The sequence below is a fragment of the Anomaloglossus baeobatrachus genome, chromosome 6, assembly GCF_048569485.1.
Source record: "Anomaloglossus baeobatrachus isolate aAnoBae1 chromosome 6, aAnoBae1.hap1, whole genome shotgun sequence".
Taxonomy (NCBI): Eukaryota; Metazoa; Chordata; class Amphibia; order Anura; family Aromobatidae; genus Anomaloglossus; species Anomaloglossus baeobatrachus.
In genome coordinates, this window is record NC_134358.1 from 179,876,716 (window position 1) to 179,898,979 (window position 22,264).

At 43.7% G+C, this 22,264-nt stretch overlaps 1 protein-coding gene across 3 annotated transcripts in view; it reads left to right on the plus strand.

The window, feature by feature from the left end:
• Positions 1-1,445: 1,445 nt before the first annotated feature.
• Positions 1,446-22,264, plus strand: part of RALBP1 (ralA binding protein 1) — a 58,800-nt gene continuing 37,981 nt past the window's right edge. Inside the window, exons 1-4 of one of the 3 annotated variants that reach the window (XM_075314538.1) lie at positions 1,446-1,523; positions 11,580-11,884; positions 20,316-20,759; positions 21,670-22,019. In XM_075314538.1, the coding sequence (XP_075170653.1) occupies positions 11,641-11,884; positions 20,316-20,759; positions 21,670-22,019 (1,038 nt within the window). In that variant the 5' untranslated portion in view covers positions 1,446-1,523; positions 11,580-11,640. Of the gene's footprint in view, positions 1,524-1,589; positions 1,702-11,579; positions 11,885-20,315; positions 20,760-21,669; positions 22,020-22,264 lie in introns of those variants that run through there. The other 2 variants (XM_075314540.1, XM_075314539.1) reach the window with 2 other exon arrangements.

Here is a 22,264-nt window from a genome sequence, read left to right on the forward strand (position 1 = left end):
CACAAATTAAATTTTTCAATTTTAGCTTACGGTAATTTGGTGACTATGGCTTGCAGAACATGGTGCGGTGAGTGCAAAAAAGACCCCTTCTAAAGGGTCCTCCTATTTTATTAGGTTCTTCAGCTGCTGTTAGCTGTATACTGGGAAAGTGTTGAGCACAGTTTCAAGCACTACGGCTGCAGCAATGACCTTATCCAGTGACTTTTTTTCATCACTGGATGAAGGCACTGCGTAGCCCTAGAGCCCAGATCTGTACTCATCATTAGATATAGAGGAACCTGAACTCAAAAATTCAGGGTTCGTAACAAACATGGACTCCGTGTCTGAGTTCAGGTGCTTTACATATGCTAACCACTCGATTGAGCATCGCTGTGCTCGGGTACGCTCCAGTGAGAGCCACTTGTAGCCTCTGAATGCCCCGCACTAGCTGTAAAAACGGCATTACCAGATACTGTGTATAAAAAGAAAAATAAAAAAAAGTTGCCCTCCCACGAAACTGCCCTGTTTATGGCTGGCTGTATGTGGGCACAGAGCCGAACAGCCCAATCAGTGACTTCAAATGAAGTTTAGGCTCCAGGATCAAGTTCAGGTCCAGAACAGAACTTTAAAGTCCAGCTGAATTGGGCTAACCCAAACTTCAACAGGTCTTCTCATCTCTAACTACCACACACTGATATACTGTGATCTGAGTGCTGCAGTCAGCAAAGATTTGACTGCTCCGCTCAGATCACTGGAAGTATTTGCGACGGGAATATTGTGACCCTCCTCATAGCACTGGGCTACAATGAAATGGCACAAACATCATAGGTTGGACACTGACCACAATCTCCTATGGCCTGTGGCTGCCATACTTGCTGTGTGTCGTGCTCAGACGCATGCCAGGAAATAAAAATGAAGGAATCATTAATATAAAAAGTGTTACAACAGTTAATTTTAGCCAGTTAAGTATAAACGTCTTTAAAAAAAAAACAAAACACTAAAAAGATTATATATTTCCTTTAAGGCCAAAATGATCTTTGTCACTAAGGGGTTAAACAATATAATTTACATTACACTACCCACATAATAGTTTACTATTACACATTTCCTGCTACTCTCTCATCTTACCATGGGTTAAAGGGCGGCACTGGAGACTAAAACAAGTAAAAACACTAATTCATGTAATTTTTACTCCCATGTCCCTGTGCGCCAACCACAACATGGCTGCTACACGTAGTCACATGACTGAGTGTTCCGCTGTCATGGAAAAAAAACCTTCGGTAAACTAGAGGCCGATATGTACCAGTCAGATTTGTCTCCTCCTTTTGCGGAGACCGTTTAGTTGTTAGTTATGACTTTTTGTCTCCGTAAAAATGGAGTCTAACGATTCTAAATTAGAGACACATTTTAGAGATTGGTGTTTCCCCTATCAATACCCTGTTGTGAGAACTATGCTCTACGCCGCTTCCTGCCCAGTGTGGAGTCCAGGAGGAAGAGGAAGCCTGGCTCATAGTGACAGAGCGAGGCGGAGGGGGAGGACACAGGTGAGAGGCTGACAGGGCGCTGCACTCTATGTATTCCTCCGCTGTGTTATGGGAGCGCAGTTCTACACAGCTGCACTGCATGTATTCCTCCGCCGAGTTATGGGCGCGCGGTCCTGCACAGCTGTGCGTACACCCGGCAGAGCTGGATCCTGGCAGGTGCAGTAGAGCAGTACTGTGTGTGAGTGTTGTTACTGTCAGTAAATATTGCTGGAAGGTATCCTGGTGCCTATAGTTATCAATGCTATCTCTGTGCATGTAATATGCGTATATTATACTGTGTGTGTGTATATATATATATATATATATATATATATATATATATATATATATACTCATACATACTCCATATTGTGGTGGGTAAAGTGCAACCGGGGTCTTGGGTGTTCAGTTCTGGAGAAGGAAAGGCTTTAGTTCTCTCATTAGCCCAGAAAGGCCCCATCAGCCTAAAATGTCTGTACTATGCCGTAATAAGGGTTATAATTTATACCTGACGATAAAGGTTGCATATCGCGCCCTGGGAAGGGTGAGGTCATTGTATTAAGGCAGCTTTTCACATTTAGTGACTTTTTTGTATCTAATGCTGGCATTTTGAGAAAAGAATAATTTTTGTAAGTGGTCTTCATAAGTGTGTGTTGCATTGTGTATTGTCCCTTTACTGTTTTTAATATATTCATACATGTAGTGTGTATTGACAGGCTCGACCGTCGCTGTCTTCGCAGTTTCCAGCGCCTCTCTGGAGCCATGTGACTGAAGTTCTAATACGTCGGATCCGCCTGCGCTCAGTGTGATCCAGAAGTCCCTATTCCAATGTAAGTGTATGGAGAACCTTATCCTGATGCCCCATGGGCTTACTTTGTAATAGAGACTTCCGGGTCACAGAGAGCACAGGGTGATCCAATGAGTCACATGACTCCGGAGCGGCGCTGGACACCGGGGAAGACTGCGTTGGTGAGTATATTACCCATCCGCACTACATTACATACATATTCACACAGACGTACCCATAAATGTTCTAACATTAGTTCTGGATTTGAGAATCTGTCAGCGCAGTCTGAAAGGAAAGTCTGTGACTGCTCTGCTCAGCTGATGTATAGCCACAGACCACATCAAAGATCAATAAATGCACCTGTGAAAGACCAAAGCAGAAACATTTCTAATGTAACCCAATTACAGAAATGATTGTTAGTCCCAAATACATGGATTTAAGTAGCACAACAAAAAAATCTTTGATTTTGCATTACAAGATTGTCAAAGTTTATTCCGCTTTCCTGTACAGCTGGAAAACGTAGTAAGATGGCATAAATTAACGCCCTGTGGTTAGGCCCATCGCTCTGTCCCGTTGAGACTACTGTTCCACATACCGTATAGTGTATTTATCTTTGGCTATGATTATATTGTGCGTTACTCTTACGTCCGTGGCTCTTTGAAAACTGTTTTCGGGCATATGCACTGATGTCTAATCCTGCTTTCCTGGACTTCAGGTGAAGTCCTGACAGGGCCACTGATGTGAGGGTAAAATGGATTCTGAACATGACATTAAGCTACGGTCACACTTGCATTCAGACACTATTGTCTATTCTGACTTAGGAACAGACGCATTAAATTAAAGGGGTTGTCCAGTACTTTATATTGATTGTCCATCCTTAGGATCAGTAAGGGTGGGAAACCCTGCAACCATTTTTAATCAGCTGTGTTTTTGGCCCCAGCAAAGGTGCATGAACTGTATAGTTGCCACAATGGAGTACTGCACAGCCACCCATTCACTAGAATATGTGCATTCACAGTATTGGCCGCGGACACCGTACAGGTGATGGAGCTGTGCAGTCCGCAACAACTGAGCACATCCTGCCGCTGCCAGCGCCAAGAACAGCCAATGGTGAAGGGTGTCATACCGTCACCGATCTGATATTGATGACCTTTCCTAATGATAGGCCATCAATATAAAGTACCGAACAACCACTTTAATGTCAGAAAGGGATTCATCATTGCAGAACTAAAACAGACGGGCCCCATTGATTATTAGAGGATCCATCTGGTTTCCAGTTAAGCACATTGTGCAGATTTTTTTTTTTTTTTTTTTACTTCTGTTCTAAAATTTTACATAATGGGACCCAGACGGACCTCATAATATTCAGTGGGACCCTCTGCTTTTGTTTACATTAGTTATTTAACACAGTGTTCCTCAACCCAAGTCCCAGTTCTCAAGAGCCACCAACAAACCAGGTTTTCCAGATTTTGTTAGTTTTGCACAGATGACAATTCCATCACTTGTTCAATACTAAGGAGATTCTGAACACTTGATCTGTCGGTGGCTTTTCATGACTGGGTCTGAATGTAAATGTGAATAGATGTCGGAGCTCATTATTTTCCAGATGTGAATGTATACTTGCATTTACAAAGGGGTCCTTTTCTGATAGCAGCGTGGGTTCCTGTGGTACCACTTCCAGCGGGTTTCCTCCTAAGGCTACTTTCACACTACGTTTTTTTAACATGCGCCATGAACTTTTTTTGCTGTAAAAGCGGCTCCTGTTTTTAAAAAGAAAAACGCATGCAAACGCAAGTGTTATTTTGCAGGATCCTGTCATTTGTATGGGCGGGCATTGGAGTCATGTGATCGGCAAAGAGGGGAACTGAACGTGACAGACTGGGAGCCGGCATCTGACAGCTGCGGAGGCTCGTAACCAAGGTAAACATCGGATAACTTGCTTGGATACCCGATATTTACCTTGGTTACGAGCGTCTGCAGCTGCTAGGAGCCGGGCTCCCTGCACACGTAACCAAGGTAAACATCGGGTATCCAAGCAAGTTACCTGATGTTTACCTTGGTTATGAGCCTCCGCAGCTCTCAGGCGGGGGAGAGGGGAGAGGGAGAGACTGATCACGCCAGGCTGGTTTCTGGGCATGCTCAGTAGAGCAAGCAGGATCCTGTCTATTAGCATGCCAGCGTTCACATGCGTTTGCGTGCAGTATAGTGAGGATCCAGCAATTTGCAGTATTTGGACGCAGCTCAAAAACGCTACAAGTAGCGTTTTTGAAAAAAGTTAAAAAAACTGCAAGTCTCTGGATCCTCACTATAACGCATGTGAACGCATGTTGACGCGAGTCCATTGCAAATGCATTGAAATGAAAACGCATTTGCACTGGATCCGTTTTTGCGTTAATAAAACGTTCATGACGCATGTTAAAAAAACGTAGTGTGAAAGCAGCCATAGATGTTCCTGTATCAGCACATCCTCGGTGCGGAGTATGAAGGGGGCTGGCTGACTGCTCATTTAGTTTGCTGTGTTTGCCCCTTCTTTTTCTGTATGTTAACCATGATAGAGGAATGTGCTTGGCTTATTCATTGAAATAAGCAGCCAGCGCCCCACACATTGAGCACCGATGATGTGCTGACACAGAACCTCCCTAATTCGACAACCTCTTACTCTGGCTGTACATGTTTTTTGCCTAGACAAACTGACCATGTATAGATGACTCTTAAATCTTCTTTTTTGGCAGACATCGGAAGCTAGAGGGTCAGATAGGTAACAGTGTAGAGTATGGGGTGTGAGGCGGGATAGGTGACGGCTATCTCAGCGCTTGCTGCCTATGGGGAGCTGTGGTGAATTGGAGAAGTTTCGGCGTAATCAAGAAATGTTTCCTGTAACATTGTTAGATTATATAGGAATGGGATATTGTTCGTTTAATCACCCAGTGCTGGACAAATCCCAGGAGCCATGTGGCCAATGTGCCGAGAAATGTGCTGCTGGTGCTTAACTTTCCTTACAAAGAAAAACCACAACAAAACTATGAATGTTCTTATTGTCTGACCACTAAGGTAAAAATTGCACCAGGCGTAGATTAAATCCTGAAGCTTACATAATATATTCAGAACAGAAATTAAAGGGGAATTCTAATAAAAAACGAAGGTTGATTTTTAAATTATTCATTGTGGGTTTCTCCAGAATTCCTAAATAAATACATTTTGTTTTTTTTGTTTGTATTTTTTGTCTTTGTCGCTTGCTGAGGGGTAGGTAATGTTACAGGTTTAGTCTCGGGGAATGTTCACAGGCAAGACATTTATTGCAGAAATGTCAGTAAAAGAAAAATTCACTGCATACTTCTGAACAGGGATGTTTCTTTATGTTGAGTTTGTGGGTCAGTCTGAGAAATCTCTACAAAGTACAACAGCTCTATTGTGAGTGAACGTCACCATTGCTGATAGACTTGGATCTCCATGTGTCTCCGGTGCTGTCACTTTACATATTGATGACACTGGTACTTCTGGGTCATTCTGGACATATTTCCTTGCATTTCTGTGATTTGGAATGGAAACCGTGGGGCAACGTTTGAACCTTTTCCTTACCAAATTTTGGAAGTATCTGGATGTACTATTACTGTCCATACATATAACAATCTGCTAAGATTACATGGAGTGCTGACTGGCCTAGCAAACACCTATTAGACCGTGCCTTATTGATTGCCACTGACAGCTAATAAAGCTTTGCTATACCAACTCATTAGGTCACTGATCAAAGATCACATTGGGAAGACTAGTGGTTTAAAAAAAAACCAAAAACACAATGAGAAATAAAACCATTTTCCTTCATGAAATGTTTTATGCACGGAAAGTTTTTTTTATATCTCTAAAATTGTCCATAAAGTTTTGACATTATTTCAACTGCATTAAATAACATAAGAACCCCCCCCCCGGCAAAATAGTTCACCCTAAAAAAACCAAACTATGTAATTTTTTACATGAACCAACACATGATTGTATGAAAGAATGAGTTATACCTCAAAAACAAGCCGTATTATGGCTACATCATAATTGTTTTGCATCAAATGCAAAAAATAGTACCATACCAAAATGTATTTCTTTTCCTCCATTCTCCTAGAAAGCGTTAATTGGGTTTTCCATTCTGAGGATATGTCATTGATATAAGAGACGTGGGGGTCCAACACTCAGCGCCCCCACGGATCATTTGTCAATTGTTTTTTACATTCTCTCCGGCTGGCTGCAGCTGATAGGATATACCGTCAGGCCTTCCCTATACATTGTATGGGCCTGTTCTACATTCAGAAAGCCCTTGACCTAATCATCCACCAGCACCAGATCTATCGGAGAGGTTTAGGAGGTTTACATGGTGACTGTTCTAAGAGAAGGAAAGCTGCGGGACAACAGAAGCATTGTTGCAAATGGATAGTCTGAAATTAAGACTAGAGCAGCATTTACTGTTGTTTTTTTTATTCTCCAGCTGAAACTGGTACTTGATCTAATAAACTAAGAAATGTTCAGTATTTCAGTTACCGTAGATAAGTTTTATTTGCAAAATCTCCTGGCCATTAAAGGGAACCTGTCAGCAGAAATTTCGCCCAAAACCTAAAAGATTCCCCCTCTGCAGCTCCTGGGCTGTATTCTAGAAAGGTCCCTGTTATTATTGTGCCCCATGTGAGACCAAAATAAAGACTTTATAAAGTGGTACCTTTTTGTATTCAGATACTGTAAATTTGACACGGGGGTGGGCTCTCTGCCGTCCGTTATTCTGCCTCCTGGTCCTGTATGCCGCCCCCATCGCTCCTTTCCATAGCTGATGCACTGCCCACTGCTCCAGCCATCCCCGCGCATGCCCAGTGCCAGTCTCACAGGACTGAGCAGTGTGACCGCTGGTGACGTGTGCGCAAGCAAGTGATTATGGGCGGGGCTGTGATTGTTATCAGCAAGTACCCGCCCATAATCTCGTGAGCGCGCAAACCTCACCAGCGGTCAGACACACTGTGCTCAGTGTAGATGCTAGACTGTATGGGCTGCTTCCAGGGATGACGTCCCTTTTGTCACGTGATAGGGGCGTGTTCAAAATACTATCACGTGACAAAAGGGACGTCATCCCTGGAAGCAGCCCATACAGTCTAGCATCTACACTGAGCACAGTGACCGCTGGTGAGGTTTGCGCGCTCACGAGATTATGGGCGGGTACTCGCTGATAACAATCACAGCCCCGCCCATAATCACTTGCCTGCGCACACGTCACCAGCGGTCACACTGCTCAGTCCCGTGAGACTGGCACTGGGCATGCGCGGGGATGGCTGGAGCAGTGGGCGGTGCATCAGCTATGGAAAAGAGCGATGGGGGCGGCATACAGGACCAGGAGTAGAATAACGGACGCTAGAAAGCCCGCCCCCGTGTCACATTTACAGAATCTGAATACAAAAAGGTACCACTTTATAAAGTCTTTATTTTGGTCTCACATGGGGCACAATAATAACAGGGACCTTTCTGGAATGCAGCCCAGGAGCTGCAGAGGGGGAATCTTTTAGGTTTTGGGCGAAATTTCTGCTGACAGGTTCCCTTTAACCATCAACTTTGTAGTAACCACACGACACTGCTGTATTTAGGCCCTGCTGTTACATGTCCACTGCTTCTCCTACCTGCTAAAGATTATTTTGTCATTTGGTGCAGAATCAAGAGAATCTCTCTAGATTTCACAGTGCATCCATTTCTAATTAAAATTCTTTAACCTTATGAGGCTGGTGTATTTACTATGAAATTCCATGTCTGAGTGGCTGTGTAATTCTACATGAAAGTTTCACTCGGTCTTTGCCCACCTAGCCTGATTACCAGCGCTTTAGACTCCCTCCTGCTGCTGCTGAGATCTCTCACTGCCAGGGTACCATCACACTAAACGATGTACCAGCGATTCAGATCACGTTTCGACCTGGTCAGGATCGCTGGTACGTCGCTACAGGGTCGCTAGTGAGCTGCCAAACAACAGTCAGATCTTCCCAACGACGCAGCAACTATATGGTGGTCGCTGGGACCCTGTCACACAGCACGATTCAAATCTTGATTAGTAATATAGGCGTGCATCTACATTGCCTTTTCCGCGCCCCTTCTGCTCCGATTGGTGGTCGTAACTGCGTTGTGACTGGGCGGCCTTGCCTTCAGAGAAGGCAACATAATAGCGCTCCCATCCTTGTCCATCCTACAGTCCCGATGCAGAATGGACTGTATTACGATCTGCTGCTACACGCGGTGCGGGACAAGTGAATACAGCTCTCTGAAATGTACTGCGATCTACAAGCCAGGACAGAGGATGGAAGCGGCCAATCCGAACGCAGTAGCGATCACCAATCGGAATAGAGAGGGTGCGGAAAACAATGAAGATGCACGCCTACGTGAGTCGTGAACGAGGTAGTTGGGTAAGGTGTCAAACACACCGATGTGTGCTGCCCTGCGGGAGCTTGACGACCAAAAAATAAACCAGAACAGTGTGTAACGATCAATGATTTCACAGCAGGGGCCAGGTCGCTGCTTAGTGTCACACACGGCGAGATCACTGATGAGGTCACTGGTACGTCACAAAACCTGTGACTCAGCAGCGATCCCGCTATGTGAGAAGTACCCCTAAGGATAAATCCATAAAAATATATGAAGCTGTCAAGTTCCGGTCAGGCAAACTGCAGTCAGTCCGTGCATCTGTGCTCAGAACGTGTTCAGATATCTGCATTAGACCTAAACTGTAGCAGAAACTGGATAACCTGGGGTTCCCCAGCCCGCCCTTTACCCGGACTTTTTAAAATGCTCATCTTAATATCAGTACTATGCAGTCATTCTGACTTGAGTTTCAAAGTAAATACACCAGTCTCTTTGAGGTGTAACACTATATGCAGTTTGTGAAATAAGCCGCATGCAGGAGACTGCAATGGTAAATTGGAGTCAGAGAGACTGCTGAGAATGTCAAGATTCCTAAGGCTATGTGCGCACGCTGCGGATTTGCTGCCGATTTTGCTGCGGATTTGCTGCAGAAGATGTGTCTAAGATTTCTGCAGTCATTCCTCAGCAAAACCTATGGGTTTGAAAAAATGCTGTGCGCACACTGCGTTTTTTTTTTTTTTATACCCGGCGATTTACCTGTGGATTTTCCGCTGCGGAATTAATGAGCATGTCACTTCTTCTTTTCCGCAGGTACCTGCAGTTTTGCCATAGATAATAGTAAAAACCCACAGGGACCAACTTACGGAAAATCCGCGGTAAAACCGCATGCAGATTTTGTTGCGGTTTTGATGCGTTTTTTTTTTTTTTTTTACCGCGGGTGCTGGATTCTTTAAGAGGGTCCAGATTTTTCCTTAAGAAAGTCACTTTCTAGTGCGCACGTGGCCTAATGGATGTTTGCACATAAAATGTCACGTACATATACTTCTACCATATTGTAGTTCCTTGCAAAATAATGTAAAACTAAACAGTTGGCTCATATGCTACTATTAAGCGTTAAACAGCCTACATGATGGGAACATCACAATCTGACTCTTGAATGTAACGACTATACATATTCTACATAAATAATCATTACTCATACATCACTAAAATGTTAGTTCTACCAAGAAAACGGTTTCTGGTAAATACTGGCATCCAAATCGCTCTGTGGAGCTTTAAAGTCTGCGTTGTTGAGAGATAATATCTCACTTTGGATTTTATAATGTTATTTTCAAAACAAGAACTGTTTCTAGAGTCAGAAATATTTGCTCATAAAAATTCCTGAATTAACTGTGACAACGATACAAAGAGAACACACATTAGTCATTGTTACTTGGATTTTACCTAATGTTTGCTTAGCTTTAGTTCCCTAGACCCAAATTTCAGTATGGATTCTGCTCTGAAATCTGATAGATCAAGTGAGCATCTCCACCTTATGCATGGGATTGAGGTTTCCCCATGGATGTGTATAGGATGATTTTTATTACAAACGCTTAAGCGGGCTCTACACGCTGCGATCTCGCTAGTGATCGTACCCGCCCCCGTCGGTTGTGCGACACGGGCAAATCGCTGCCCGTAGCGCACAACCTCGCTTACCCCCCGTCACACGGACTTACCTTCCCTGCGACGTCGCTGTGGCCGGCAATCCGCCTCCTTTCTAAGGGGGCGGGTCTTGTGGCGTCACAGCGACATCACACGGCAGCCGTCCAATAGAAGCGGAGGGGCGGAGATGAGCGGAACGTAACATCCCGCCCACCTCCTTCCTTCCGCATTCCCGGTGGACGCAGGTAAGGAGATGTTCCTCGCTCCTGCGGTGTTACACATAGTGATGTGTGCTGCCGCAGGAACGACGAACAACATTGCTAATGAGAAGAGAACGATTTTTTGTTTTAGGACGGCCTCTCCACGGCAAACGATTTTGGCCGCTTTTGCGATCATTTTAGGTCGCACATAAGTGTTACACGCTGCGATATCGTTAATGACGCCGGATGTGCGTCACAAACAACGTGACCCCGACGATAATTCATTAACGATATCGTAGCGTGTAAAGCCCCCTTTATAGTCGGGGCTCTAGGCTTTGGGAAACGCTTCCTCAATATGGCTGCAGTAATTTCCTTCATTTTACTTCTGCAATTCATGCTTCTTTTAGTGTCAGTCACCAAAAGTAGTCATTGTAGTGAATATCAGCTACAAATAGTGCCTATTGTGTGACCAAACAATCAGCATGTCACAAGGTAAACAAGTAAGGTGTTTGTTCCATTTAACATGAACCAGCTGAAAGGACTTAAAGTGAATCTGTCAGCCGGTTTTTGTTACCTCATCTCAGTGCAACATAATGTACGCTAAGAGACTCTGAATCTAATGATGTATCACTTAGCTTACTGTCTTAAGCCGTTCTGACACAATCAAAGCCTTTAGATTTAGCATGAAGCAGAGCTGAAAAAGCTGTCCTGACCCACACCATCTATAAATATTGTACATTGACAGTGAGGTGTCAATCACAGCAGGGGACTGCCTTGCGTTTAGCATTGTAGTCCAGCAATGATAATCACTAGGCGATAGCCTTTAGCTTAAGTAAACAGCAGCAGACAGCCTCACAAGAGAGGCATAGTTGATTTTTGTTTTTAACCACTACAGCACGCTGTCCTCAGATTACATAGCAAAAACCTGCTGACCGTTTCCCTTTTAAATCGACGTCCACTAGTGTACATGCACACTTGTAGTACCTCTCAAAATGCCCTGTAATTAGTTTATTAAGCATATGAGGTTTATTGGTGATCACTTGTGCTAATATAACTCTTGTTTTTTTGGTCTTTGTCCAGGTAAAATGGACAGGTAACAGAAATCCGGGCTCAGTTCCTGTATTAGATTGTCATCGGCAGAATGACTGAATGCTTTCTGCCTCCCACTAGTAGCCCCAGTGAACATCGGAGGGCTGAGCATGGCGGGGGACTGGCTCGTACACCTAGCTCTGAAGAAATCAGCCCAACAAAATTCCCTGGACTGTACCGTACCGGAGAAACATCACCTCCTCATGACATCCTCCATGAGCCCCCGGATGTAGTGTCTGATGACGAGAAAGACCATGGCAAGAAGAAAGGAAAGTTTAAGAAGAAGGAGAAAAGAAGTAAGTTACAAGGGAGTCTCATACAGTGTGCTTATTATTACAGACCCAATACAATAATAGCAGTCGAGTTTCAACTTCTGCTTTGATGAAAATTGTTTAGGAGAGCATAGAAAAGGGTTTCAAACATCAATAGGAGCTCACTGACTGATTCACTGTTAACTCGTTCAGCTGTCCACTGTGTACAGTGAGGAAGGCTATAGAAGCCAAACGATTTTAACATATCTGATTAAATATTTTTATCCAAAAATGCATTCAAGTATTTACCTTTTTTAGGTGCTATGGGGAGGGAGGAGCTAGAGGAAGAGCCCCTCCCCCTTCCCACCTCATCTACATAAAATCTTATTACTGCCATCTCCTAGCTCAGTAATGTAACAGTCTGTTTTTACTGAATACAGATTATACAAGGGAATTGAGAGTTTTGTGAATGAAAGATCCGACCTGGCAGAGATAGGAGCACATTTCGGTATTATTGTGGCATGTATCCACCTCCACAAAAGATTCCAGTATGTATCCACTAACTACTCTGACATGCTCCAGTATGTATCCACTAACCTAAGAGCAGTCAGTTTTGATCCAAATATTGTGGCATGTATCCACCTCCAAGGTTGCTACTTGGAAATTGCGCCCCTCCAGCTCGCCAGAATTTTGGAAACCGTATCGTTGGTCCATGGATCTTCGGCATGGTGTGGAAGCATGCAAATGCCGAGCAAGAATTAGGCATGTTTCACGTCCTTCGCCGTAACGAAGCAACGTTGAAACCTATTATTCAGCGTCACATTGCGCCTGGTTCTAGGATCATCTCTGATCAGTGGGCCGCTTATCGAAATATAAATAACTGGCCCATGTTCAATTATGCGCATCAAACCGTCAATCATGAGCAGAATTTCGTTGATCCGATAACTGGTGCTAATACTCAGCGCATTGAAGCGCATTGGGGTCATGTGAAGACGGAAATACTGAGAAAGATGCGTGGCACGTCCCAAAATTTGTTGTCAGGACATTTGGCCGAGTACTGGTGGAAGAAGCTTCATTTAACCGCGCCATTTTGTGAAATAATTGCAGAAATTTCTCGGCAGTTTCCATTGGTGTAAGGTAGTGTTCAGAGTTTGCTCCTGTGTTTTTCCTGACAGATGTAAAAAATGAATAGAATGTGAAAACATATGTCGGAGCATCTTTTGTGAAGGTGGATACATACCACAATAATACCGCACATTTCTCTGGTACTGTATAATAAAATATATTATATTTTCATGTGTATTATTGAGTTCTGAAATAAAAATCAAAACAATGGTTTCTCTTAGGTGGTAAAATATTTGCCCTTTATCAACTAGTTAATGAATTAGGTTGATGGTTAACTGCTTGGTAGGGAGAGGTGCTGTGCCATTCTAACTGGGGATGGGAGTGGATGGCGGCCCCTTCAAATGAGAGGACATGTTCAGAACAAATGGATTCTTAAACAATTTATCCAGTCAATCGGTGACAAATATTTTTGGCTAGAATGCCCCTTTATTACCATTTTATCCATTGGATAGGTGATACTTGTTAGATCAGTCTGGGTACCGTTATTGCAACCTCTACAGGGCACTTTGATCCCCCTCCTTTAATTATTTATTTATTTTTTTAAATGCTTCAGGAATGTAGTTAGAAAAAGTGGAATAATGCAGCTAATATGCAATCACCCCATTCTACGCCCGTCACTGAAGGTACGGAGATGGTCAAGCACAGCGTTACCCCCTTATTGGCTATTTTCGCTAGTGCGGTACACTTTGACTATAGCAGCAGGATGCGTACACGACCCAACACGTCAGCTCCTACTGCCACTATCTGATGATTGGGGAGACCCACGCCCATTCAACATCAACTGTTCAGAACTCTAGATCATATCCAGATATAGGTTTGCTTTTTGCTACATATGTTGTATTTAACGTGTGAAGATTTCCCGTCATGTGTTTACAGTCCAGAAACTTGTGCAATGTCTTAACTGCGTGTAGTAAACTAGAATTGTTACTGATGCCGTAATGGCGGAGGTGCAGTCAGGGTGTAGTCCGGGCTTACAGGCTACTTGTTATTAATTCTAATGAGTCATTAGATGTTTGGCATCACTTATTAATTACATGTGGAGCAAGGTGATGTTTTCTGCCTGACCTTCCAGTCTGTGTACTTATGAGATGTAGCAGAACTAACCTCGTCAGTTTAACTTTTGTATTGGGGTAGCTGACGGACTCTAGATAATGTAGTAGGGTTCACTGTTTGTTAGTGGTATGTACTGTAGCTCTGCAGTGCTTCTACATTTGTATGTCGAGGCCACATTTTTAATGGGTTTCCATGTTTTGTAGTTAAAGGTTATTGATGCATCTTTTCTGAAAAATCTATTTAAAAGGAAGTGAAAAGAGGTATAAAATCTCTCTAATATGGTTGACTCAGGAAGAATAATACGTATTGTGAAGGATTCTGTGGACCATGTTGTGTAATGACATGTAGTCATTAAGGACCGCTCTCACATGGTACTCACTTGTCGCCCATTGTAGGATGTATGTTCTCATCCTGATGCCCTTTTTGTATTCATGGTCATTTCAGTTTGACAGACGCTACATCACATGCTCGTTTATTGATCTAGGCCTGAGTTTGGACTGTCCTGAGCAGCTTAGACTGTAGTTTGTTCTGGAGCGTTCACCTGTATAATAACAATTTTCATCTAGGTCAATTATATTCACCCTAGTGCTCCTACAAAAGAGCAATGTGATAAGCTAATGGGTTTCTATAAATACTGTCCCTTGCTGAATCACTTAACCTTTATGTGAATGATTTATCAATTTCAAGTATGATCAGTGCTCCTGCCCGGAGCGCACGTCTTTATAATAATTGAGCTGATTTTTTTTTTTTGTTACATTTCCAAGGGAGGACTTTTCATATTAAATAACATGGAGCACAAGTTGGCCATACGTGTGCGACCTCGCTTGCCAGAAAAGGCTGATTCCGACTATTTTGGGTTGTAAATAATCAGCTTTTTTGTGACACAGATGTCAGATATCTGTCAGTTAAGTAGTGTGTTGGCATTTTTGTCATTTGAGTGGTTTAGTTGAAAACTCTGACTGACAGATCTGCGTTAGTGTAATCCCAAATCAAAACGTAGATCGATGTTTATGGTATAGTTTATGGATTTTATACTTTTATAATGGTTCAAAACAGAATGATATAAATGTTCTTAAATGTTCTTTATTGTAACAAACTGTATATGGCTGCAACCATGCAAAGCCTTTCATGATTCATTGCATTCTTATTTTTTTTTTGTTTTGTCTCTATTTGGGGGTTTGCCTTGGTCTGCAGCCCTGCTTATTGTAACCAACCTTTAACTTTTCAATAAAAAAGAGATTAAACATAAAACGTAGATCGATTTTGTCCAAATTCAGTTTAAGGGCTCACCCACACAAGCTTATAACATGGACGAGGGCTAGTCGATGTTTTATCAGAAAGCCCCATTCTGTGGGGCAGTGCCAGCTAGCGTTTTCGGCATGAGAAAAAAAAAAATTGCATCATACTGTGAGTGGCAGCGTATATCTGATCACGTGCGCCCACTCAAGTCTATAGGGTGCTTTACACACTGCGACATCGCTACCGATATATTGTCGGGGTCACGTCGTTAGTGACGCACATCCGACGCCGGTAGAGACATCGCAGCGTGTGACACCAATGAGCAACGATCACAAAATCATTAAAAAAACGGTGATCGTTGACACGTCGCTCCTTTCCTTAATATCGCTGCTGCCACAGGTACGATATTGTTCATCGTTCCTGCGGCATCACACATCGCTATGTGTGACACCGCAGGAACGATGAACATCTCCGGCAATGCGGAAGGAAGGAAGTGAGTGGGATGTTACATCTCGCTCATCTCCGCCCCTCCGCTTCTATTGGCCAGCCGCTTAGTGACGTCACAGTGACGTCACTGACGCCGAACGCACCTCCCCCTTGAGGGAGGGATTGTTTGGCGGTCACAGCGACATCGCTGACAAGGTATGTGCGTGTGACGATGCCATAGAAATAATGTTCGCTACGGCAGCTAGCACCAAATGTCGCACAAACGACGGGGGCAGGTGCTATCGTGCACGACATCGCTAGCGATGTCGCAGCGTGTAAAGCATCCTTATGGGTGCGTGCAAAACATGGGACTGCACTCAATTTCTCCATTGTAAATCGTACTGAACTCTGATGACATCTAAGTTCTTCGTTTTCTAGACACCTGTAATGTGATTCTCTCATGCGATAGAATCAGATCACCGTAAACTGACACTCTGCTCAAACGCTGATCAGAAGACAGAGTTATCGCTCATGTATAATATATAGCAAGGATTAAAATGTAACTTTGAATGTTATCTGTCTAAAAACAATAGACTTGTTACCCCTTGGGAGGGGTATATCTCCATTGGGGTAGCTTTACCTGACTTGGGTGCTGCCCTTGTAAGGGCGGAAGCACTTTGCATGGGCACGACAGGGATAGGAATTATTGAAATTATCGTTCCCTCCCCTTTTGTCTGATTTTTCCCTCTTCCGCCTGTGGTCTGTTCCGGTGGTGTGTCATCTGTGTCGGGAGAGAAAAACCGGGTGAGATCCATCCTTTTTATTACTCTTGTTTATGCACTGCACTTTATTCACTATTCTATTAAGGTCTATTGTTTTTAGACATATAACATTAAAAGTTACATTTTAATCCTTGCTATATATTGTTGTTTATATCAGGATTTGGGCTGCACCTTATTGCCTCTAGGCAAGTTTGCTTTATTGTTATCGCTCATGTAGCCTCACTTTTGGAATAATCTTTCAGGATGATAACCTCCAAGATCACTGATAAATGTGGAATCATTAAAGGGGTGGTTCACTCATATTTTTTATTGTCTAGATCGATATTATTATTGAGAAACAATGTTTCCCTCAAATACCTTATGTTGGCAATAGTGCCTGTGAGAGGCGCTATTGCAGACTGCTGTTCCCCGCTCCGTGACCCTCGGCCTCTGTGACCTCGGGGATCCGGTGACATCACGTCAAGTTCCTGACACGCGGCCGGCCGCAGTGTCCGTGAGTGATGGGCTGTGGGCGGTGTTTCACTGCTCGTCACAGCCCATCTGCTCCCTGCTCCCTCCTCCCTCACAGCAAAGTGCTGCAAGCAGGTGACACACTGAGCTGTGACCAGCGGTGAAACACCCACAGCTCAGTGACTCAGGAAGACTGGGGCCGGCCGCAGGGATGTGACGTCATCGGAGCGGGGAACAGCGGTCTGCAATAACGCCTCTCACAGGCACTATTGCCAACACAAGGTATTTGAGAGAAACATTGTTTCTCAATATAATATTGATCTAAAAAATATGGGTGAACCACCCTTTTAAGAACGATCATGTAAAATCCCTTATATATCATCATCCGCTTTAAGGCTATGTGCGCATTGGAAAATGGAATTCCGCAGGTATTCAAAGATTACCGCACCCGCGGTAAAAAAAACGCGGCAAACCGCACCCGAAAACCGCATGCGGTTTGCTGCTGTTTTACCGCGGTTTTACCGCGGTTTTGCCGCGTGCGGGTTGGCATGTGCTTTATTGCATTCAGTGCAATAAAGCACATTGAAAAAAAAAGTCATTTCATTCTGAGATAGTAGATAGATAGAGAGACAGAAGAATAGATAGAGGGATAGATAGAATAGACAGAGGACAGATCGCTGCATTTCCCACGGTCGGCAGTGAGTTCACATTACCGGCCGTGGGAAATGACCGGCAATTACCTCTGCTGTCTCGTTGGGCGGCTGCATTCATTCAGCGCTGTGTATCAGTCGCAGCTGGATGTAAGCAGCCCAGGAGCGGTGGATTACGCCGGAGCTTTGTTTCGGGAGGGGTTAATAAAATGGTGAACGAAGCTTGTTTGTGTTTTATTTAAAATAAAGGATTTTTCTGTGTGTTTTATTCACTTTACTTACGGGTTGAGCATGTCAGCTGTCACATAGATGCTGCCATGATCAAGCCCAGAGTTAATGGCGGCGATCCGCCACCATTAACTCCTTGTATTACCCTGACTGCCACTGCTACACGGCGGCAGGAAGAGCCGGGGACACGCCGGTACTGCCGCATAATGCATGCGACAGTCCCGGGGCAGCTGCGGCTGATATTCTCGGCTGCGGGAGGGGGAGTGAGGCGGGGGACATTAACCCTGCACCTTTCCTTCCCCAGCCTGAGAATACCGGGCCGCCGCTGTGTGCTTATTTCGGCTGGATGGTAAATATACAGCGGAGCCCACGTGCTTTGTTTTCTATATTTCCATTTGCTTTCTATGTGCATTTTATGTGTCTGTGTTCGATGTCTGTCTGTGTCTGTGATCTGTGTGTGTTTACTCTCTGCACGGCTTCCTCTTCTTGTAATGACATCACTTCCCTGCAAAACCGCAGGCAAGCTATGTACATTACCGCAGGTAACCCGCGAAATACCGCAGGGAATAACGCAGGAAAACGCAGTGAACCGCACAGAATTTGCTGCCTGCGTTATTCCCTGCGGGATTTCACGATTACATTGCAGTGAATGGAGTGAAATCCCGCAGCGTCGTGCGGAAAGAATTGACATGCAATTGTTTTTGCTGCGGGAATCCCGCAGCAAAACATGCAGCTGTCAAATTCCGCCTAGTGCGCACAGGATTTTTTTTCCCATAGGTTTGCTGGTGATTCACTGCAGAGATGTTATGAACATTTTCTGCAGCGAAACATGCAGCAAAACCGCAAAAAATCCGCAGCAAAATCTGGTAAGTTCGCACAGGGCCTAAATGTTGTTTTACCATCGTATCATAAAGACTTGTGCAATCTGACCGCCTCTCTTGCTCCCAGAAGACGTCTTTGTCTGTAAACATTGTTTTTGCCTTATCCTTTTTTATAAGCAACATGAGTTAGCTACTACTCTGCATATATAAAAATAGAGCAAAAGTAAGTGGGATGTAAAAAGCGTGTGTCCTTCCTGTATTGTTGAAAATATGAGTTACAGGTTTTGGGTAAAGGCCCAGTCACACACAACGACTTACCAGCGATCCCGAAAACGATGCGACCTGACAGGGATCGAAGGTAAGTCGCTGGGAGGTCGCAGGTGAGATTTCACACAGTCAGATCTTACCAGCGATGCAGGAACAATACAGGTCGCAGTAGTGACCTGTATAACGATCTCAGCAGTCACTGTGACCCTGTCACACAGTGTCAAACACAGCGATGGGTCCTGCCCAGCAGGACATCGCCTTTGAAGAAAATGGCCTGGACCATTCTGCAACGACTAGAGATCTCACAGCAGGGGCCTGATCGCTGGTAGATGTCACACATAACAAGATCACTAACGGGATCGCTACTGCGTCACAGAAACCGTGCCTCAGCAGCGATCTCGCTAGCGATCTCGTTATGTGTGACAGTACCTTAAGTTGTTACCTACTGCCCTGATCACTACTAAAGCCTCTAATACAGCCTGTGTAGTGTCAGAGGGGTTGAACACCCCTATGTTTTTATTTCACAGAAGTTGCAAGTGTGCTTTAAAAATAATAAAAACCACTTGTGTATTGATTCCCCACTGCCCAGGTCTCCTAACAACCCTGTTAAGATTTTCTAGACTAGGAAAGAAACTTGTCTTAGATGTTTCCATAGTCTTTGGGCTTTAATTCCTGGATATACACCAAATATAACATCCATTCACAAGCCGCGGCATACCATATATTCCCTATAGTGCCCGTTTGGCCTTGGTTGTAGCTAGCATATCAGTCTAGGAACCTTCCACATGTCAGTGTGACCTGTCACATTTTTTATCAGATAGACTTTAAGTGTACAAAAATATTTTTGAAATCCAATGTTTTCTTTCATTTTGTGCAGTATTTAGCCGCCAGCTATGAATACATATCATCTGATGTATTAGGCTATGTGTCCACGGTAGAATGTACCTGCGGATTTTTCTGCATGAAAATCCGCGACTTTCGCGGCAAATCCGCACCTTTTTTTTTTGCCGCGGATTTTGATGCAGATTTTTTTTTTTTTTTTTTCTTTTCCCCATTCTATACCCAAAATCCGCACCAAAATCCGCAACAATAATTGACATGCTGCAGATTTTTCCGGATCAAAATCCACGGCAAATCCGCCGCGGAAAAATCCGCAGCATGGACACAGCATTTCCAAAATGCCATTGAAATGGCTTGGAAGTGCCGCTGCTGCAGATTTTCGGAAAATTCGCGGCAAAATCCGCAGCGTGGGCACATAGCCTAATATAGGCTTTTCTGTGTTCTCTGAATTGGTATAGTGATATCTGTTATAATTTTGAAAAGTAATATAGAACCTCTTGGCTAAAATCATTAACTATAGTGAAACATATGACCATAAACTATTGATTCCCTCCCCGCTTTATACAAGTCTGTAACGTCACACTTTCTTCCCCAGCTGAAGGTTATGCTGCCTTCCAGGAGGACAGTTCCGGTGATGATGCAGAAAGCCCGTCCAAAATGAAGCGGTCCAAGGGAATCCATGTATTCAAGAAGCCAAGTTTTTCTAAGAAGAAGGAGAAAGACTTCAAAATAAAAGAGAAACCTAAAGAAGAGAAGCACAAAGAAGATAAGCACAAAGACAAGAAGTCCAAGGATCTTACTGCTGCAGATGTAGTCAAGCAATGGAAAGAGAAAAAGAAAAAAAAGAAGCCCACCCCTGAGCCAGAACCAGCACCTGTAGATGTGCCGAGGCTGAGGCCAGTATTCGGAATCCCCCTGGCTGCAGCTTCGGACAGAACCATGATGTGTGATGGGATCCGGCTGCCGGCTGTGTTCCGGGAGTGCATCGATTTCATTGAGCAACATGGCATGAAATGTGAAGGCATCTACAGGGTGTCAGGTAAAACTGCTCCGACCACTGAGAGTTTACTGCTGTTGACTTCAGCCAGTTATTAGGATATGAATTGTATTTGCTCTAATGCACAGTAAATATTGTACAAATTGAGGCCCTGTTGTATAAGACCAAACATTTGTTGCTTCTGTAATGCAAAATGCCATTAAAATAAATTCTAATACAACATAGGCTATATTGTGGCTGGATTTAATGGCCATACATATGGGAGGTGCATAGATGGCTATTGTGGCTAGTACACTGTTTGAAGGAATGAGTAGATAATGTCAAACACCGCTGATTGAAGAGGCGTATTGCCTTGATTTTAGCATAGAGTGAGACCCATAAGGCTATGTGCACACTAGAAAGTGCCTTTTTCTTAAGGAAAATCCAGACCCTCTTAAAGAATCCCACACCCGCGGTAAAAAAACCACAATCCACATGCGGTTTGCCGCAGATTTTTCGCAGGTTGGTCCCTGCAGATTTTTACCATTATCTATGGCAAAAAACGCAGGTACCTGCAGAAATGAAGTGACATGCTCATTCCGCAGCGGAAAATCCGCGGGTATAAAAAAAACGCAGTGTGTGCACGGCATTTTTTAAAACCAATAGGATTTGCTGGGGAATGACTGCAGAAATGTTAGACACATTTTCTGCAGCAAATCAGCAGCGTGCGCACAGGGCCTTTTAATGAAAAAGAATGGCTATTCAATATGAATAATGTTAAAGGGGTTACAAAAAATGTTAATGGGTGCGATGTTTTATAATTTTGTTTTAAGCATTGTCTTTTTTGTGTGATTAAAAAAAAAAATAAAAAAATTGATCCATTTTATTAATACAGAAAGTACACCAGTTTTATTACATTTTCTTTGACCACTAAAGTTTCAGGTTTTTTTTTTTTTTTCTTTTCATCCATAAGGAATCAAGTCAAAGGTGGATGAGTTAAAAGCAGCGTATGACCGTGAGGAGTCTCCTAACCTCGATGACTATGAGCCTTACACAGTTGCCAGCCTACTGAAGCAATACTTGCGTGAGCTACCTGAGAACGTCCTCACCAAAGAATTAATGCCTAAATTTGAAGACGCCTGTGGCAAGGGCACCGAGGCAGAGAGGCTGCAGGAGTGTCAGCGCCTCTTAAAGGAGCTGCCTGCCTGCAACCTCTACTTGATTTCATGGCTGATTGTCCACATGGACCATGTCATAGAGAAAGAGCTTGAAACTAAAATGAACATACAGAATATTTCAATTGTGCTGAGCCCGACCGTTCAGGTACATATGACCGATTTCCTAGCGGTTACATTGCTTTCTTTTCCTGCAGCAGTAACATTGTTCTCCCTACTTCTTCGTCTCTTGTGCCTTCACCCATGTTCTTCTCCATCAGATCTCTAAAACAAGATGGGAATTATGAAAGGTCTTGAAAGGAAAATCAAAGTTGTGGCAGCGTTATTTCATAGTTGGTGATACCATCTACATTAGTGAGCCCTGACCACTGGGACCCCCAGTGATTGTCAGAA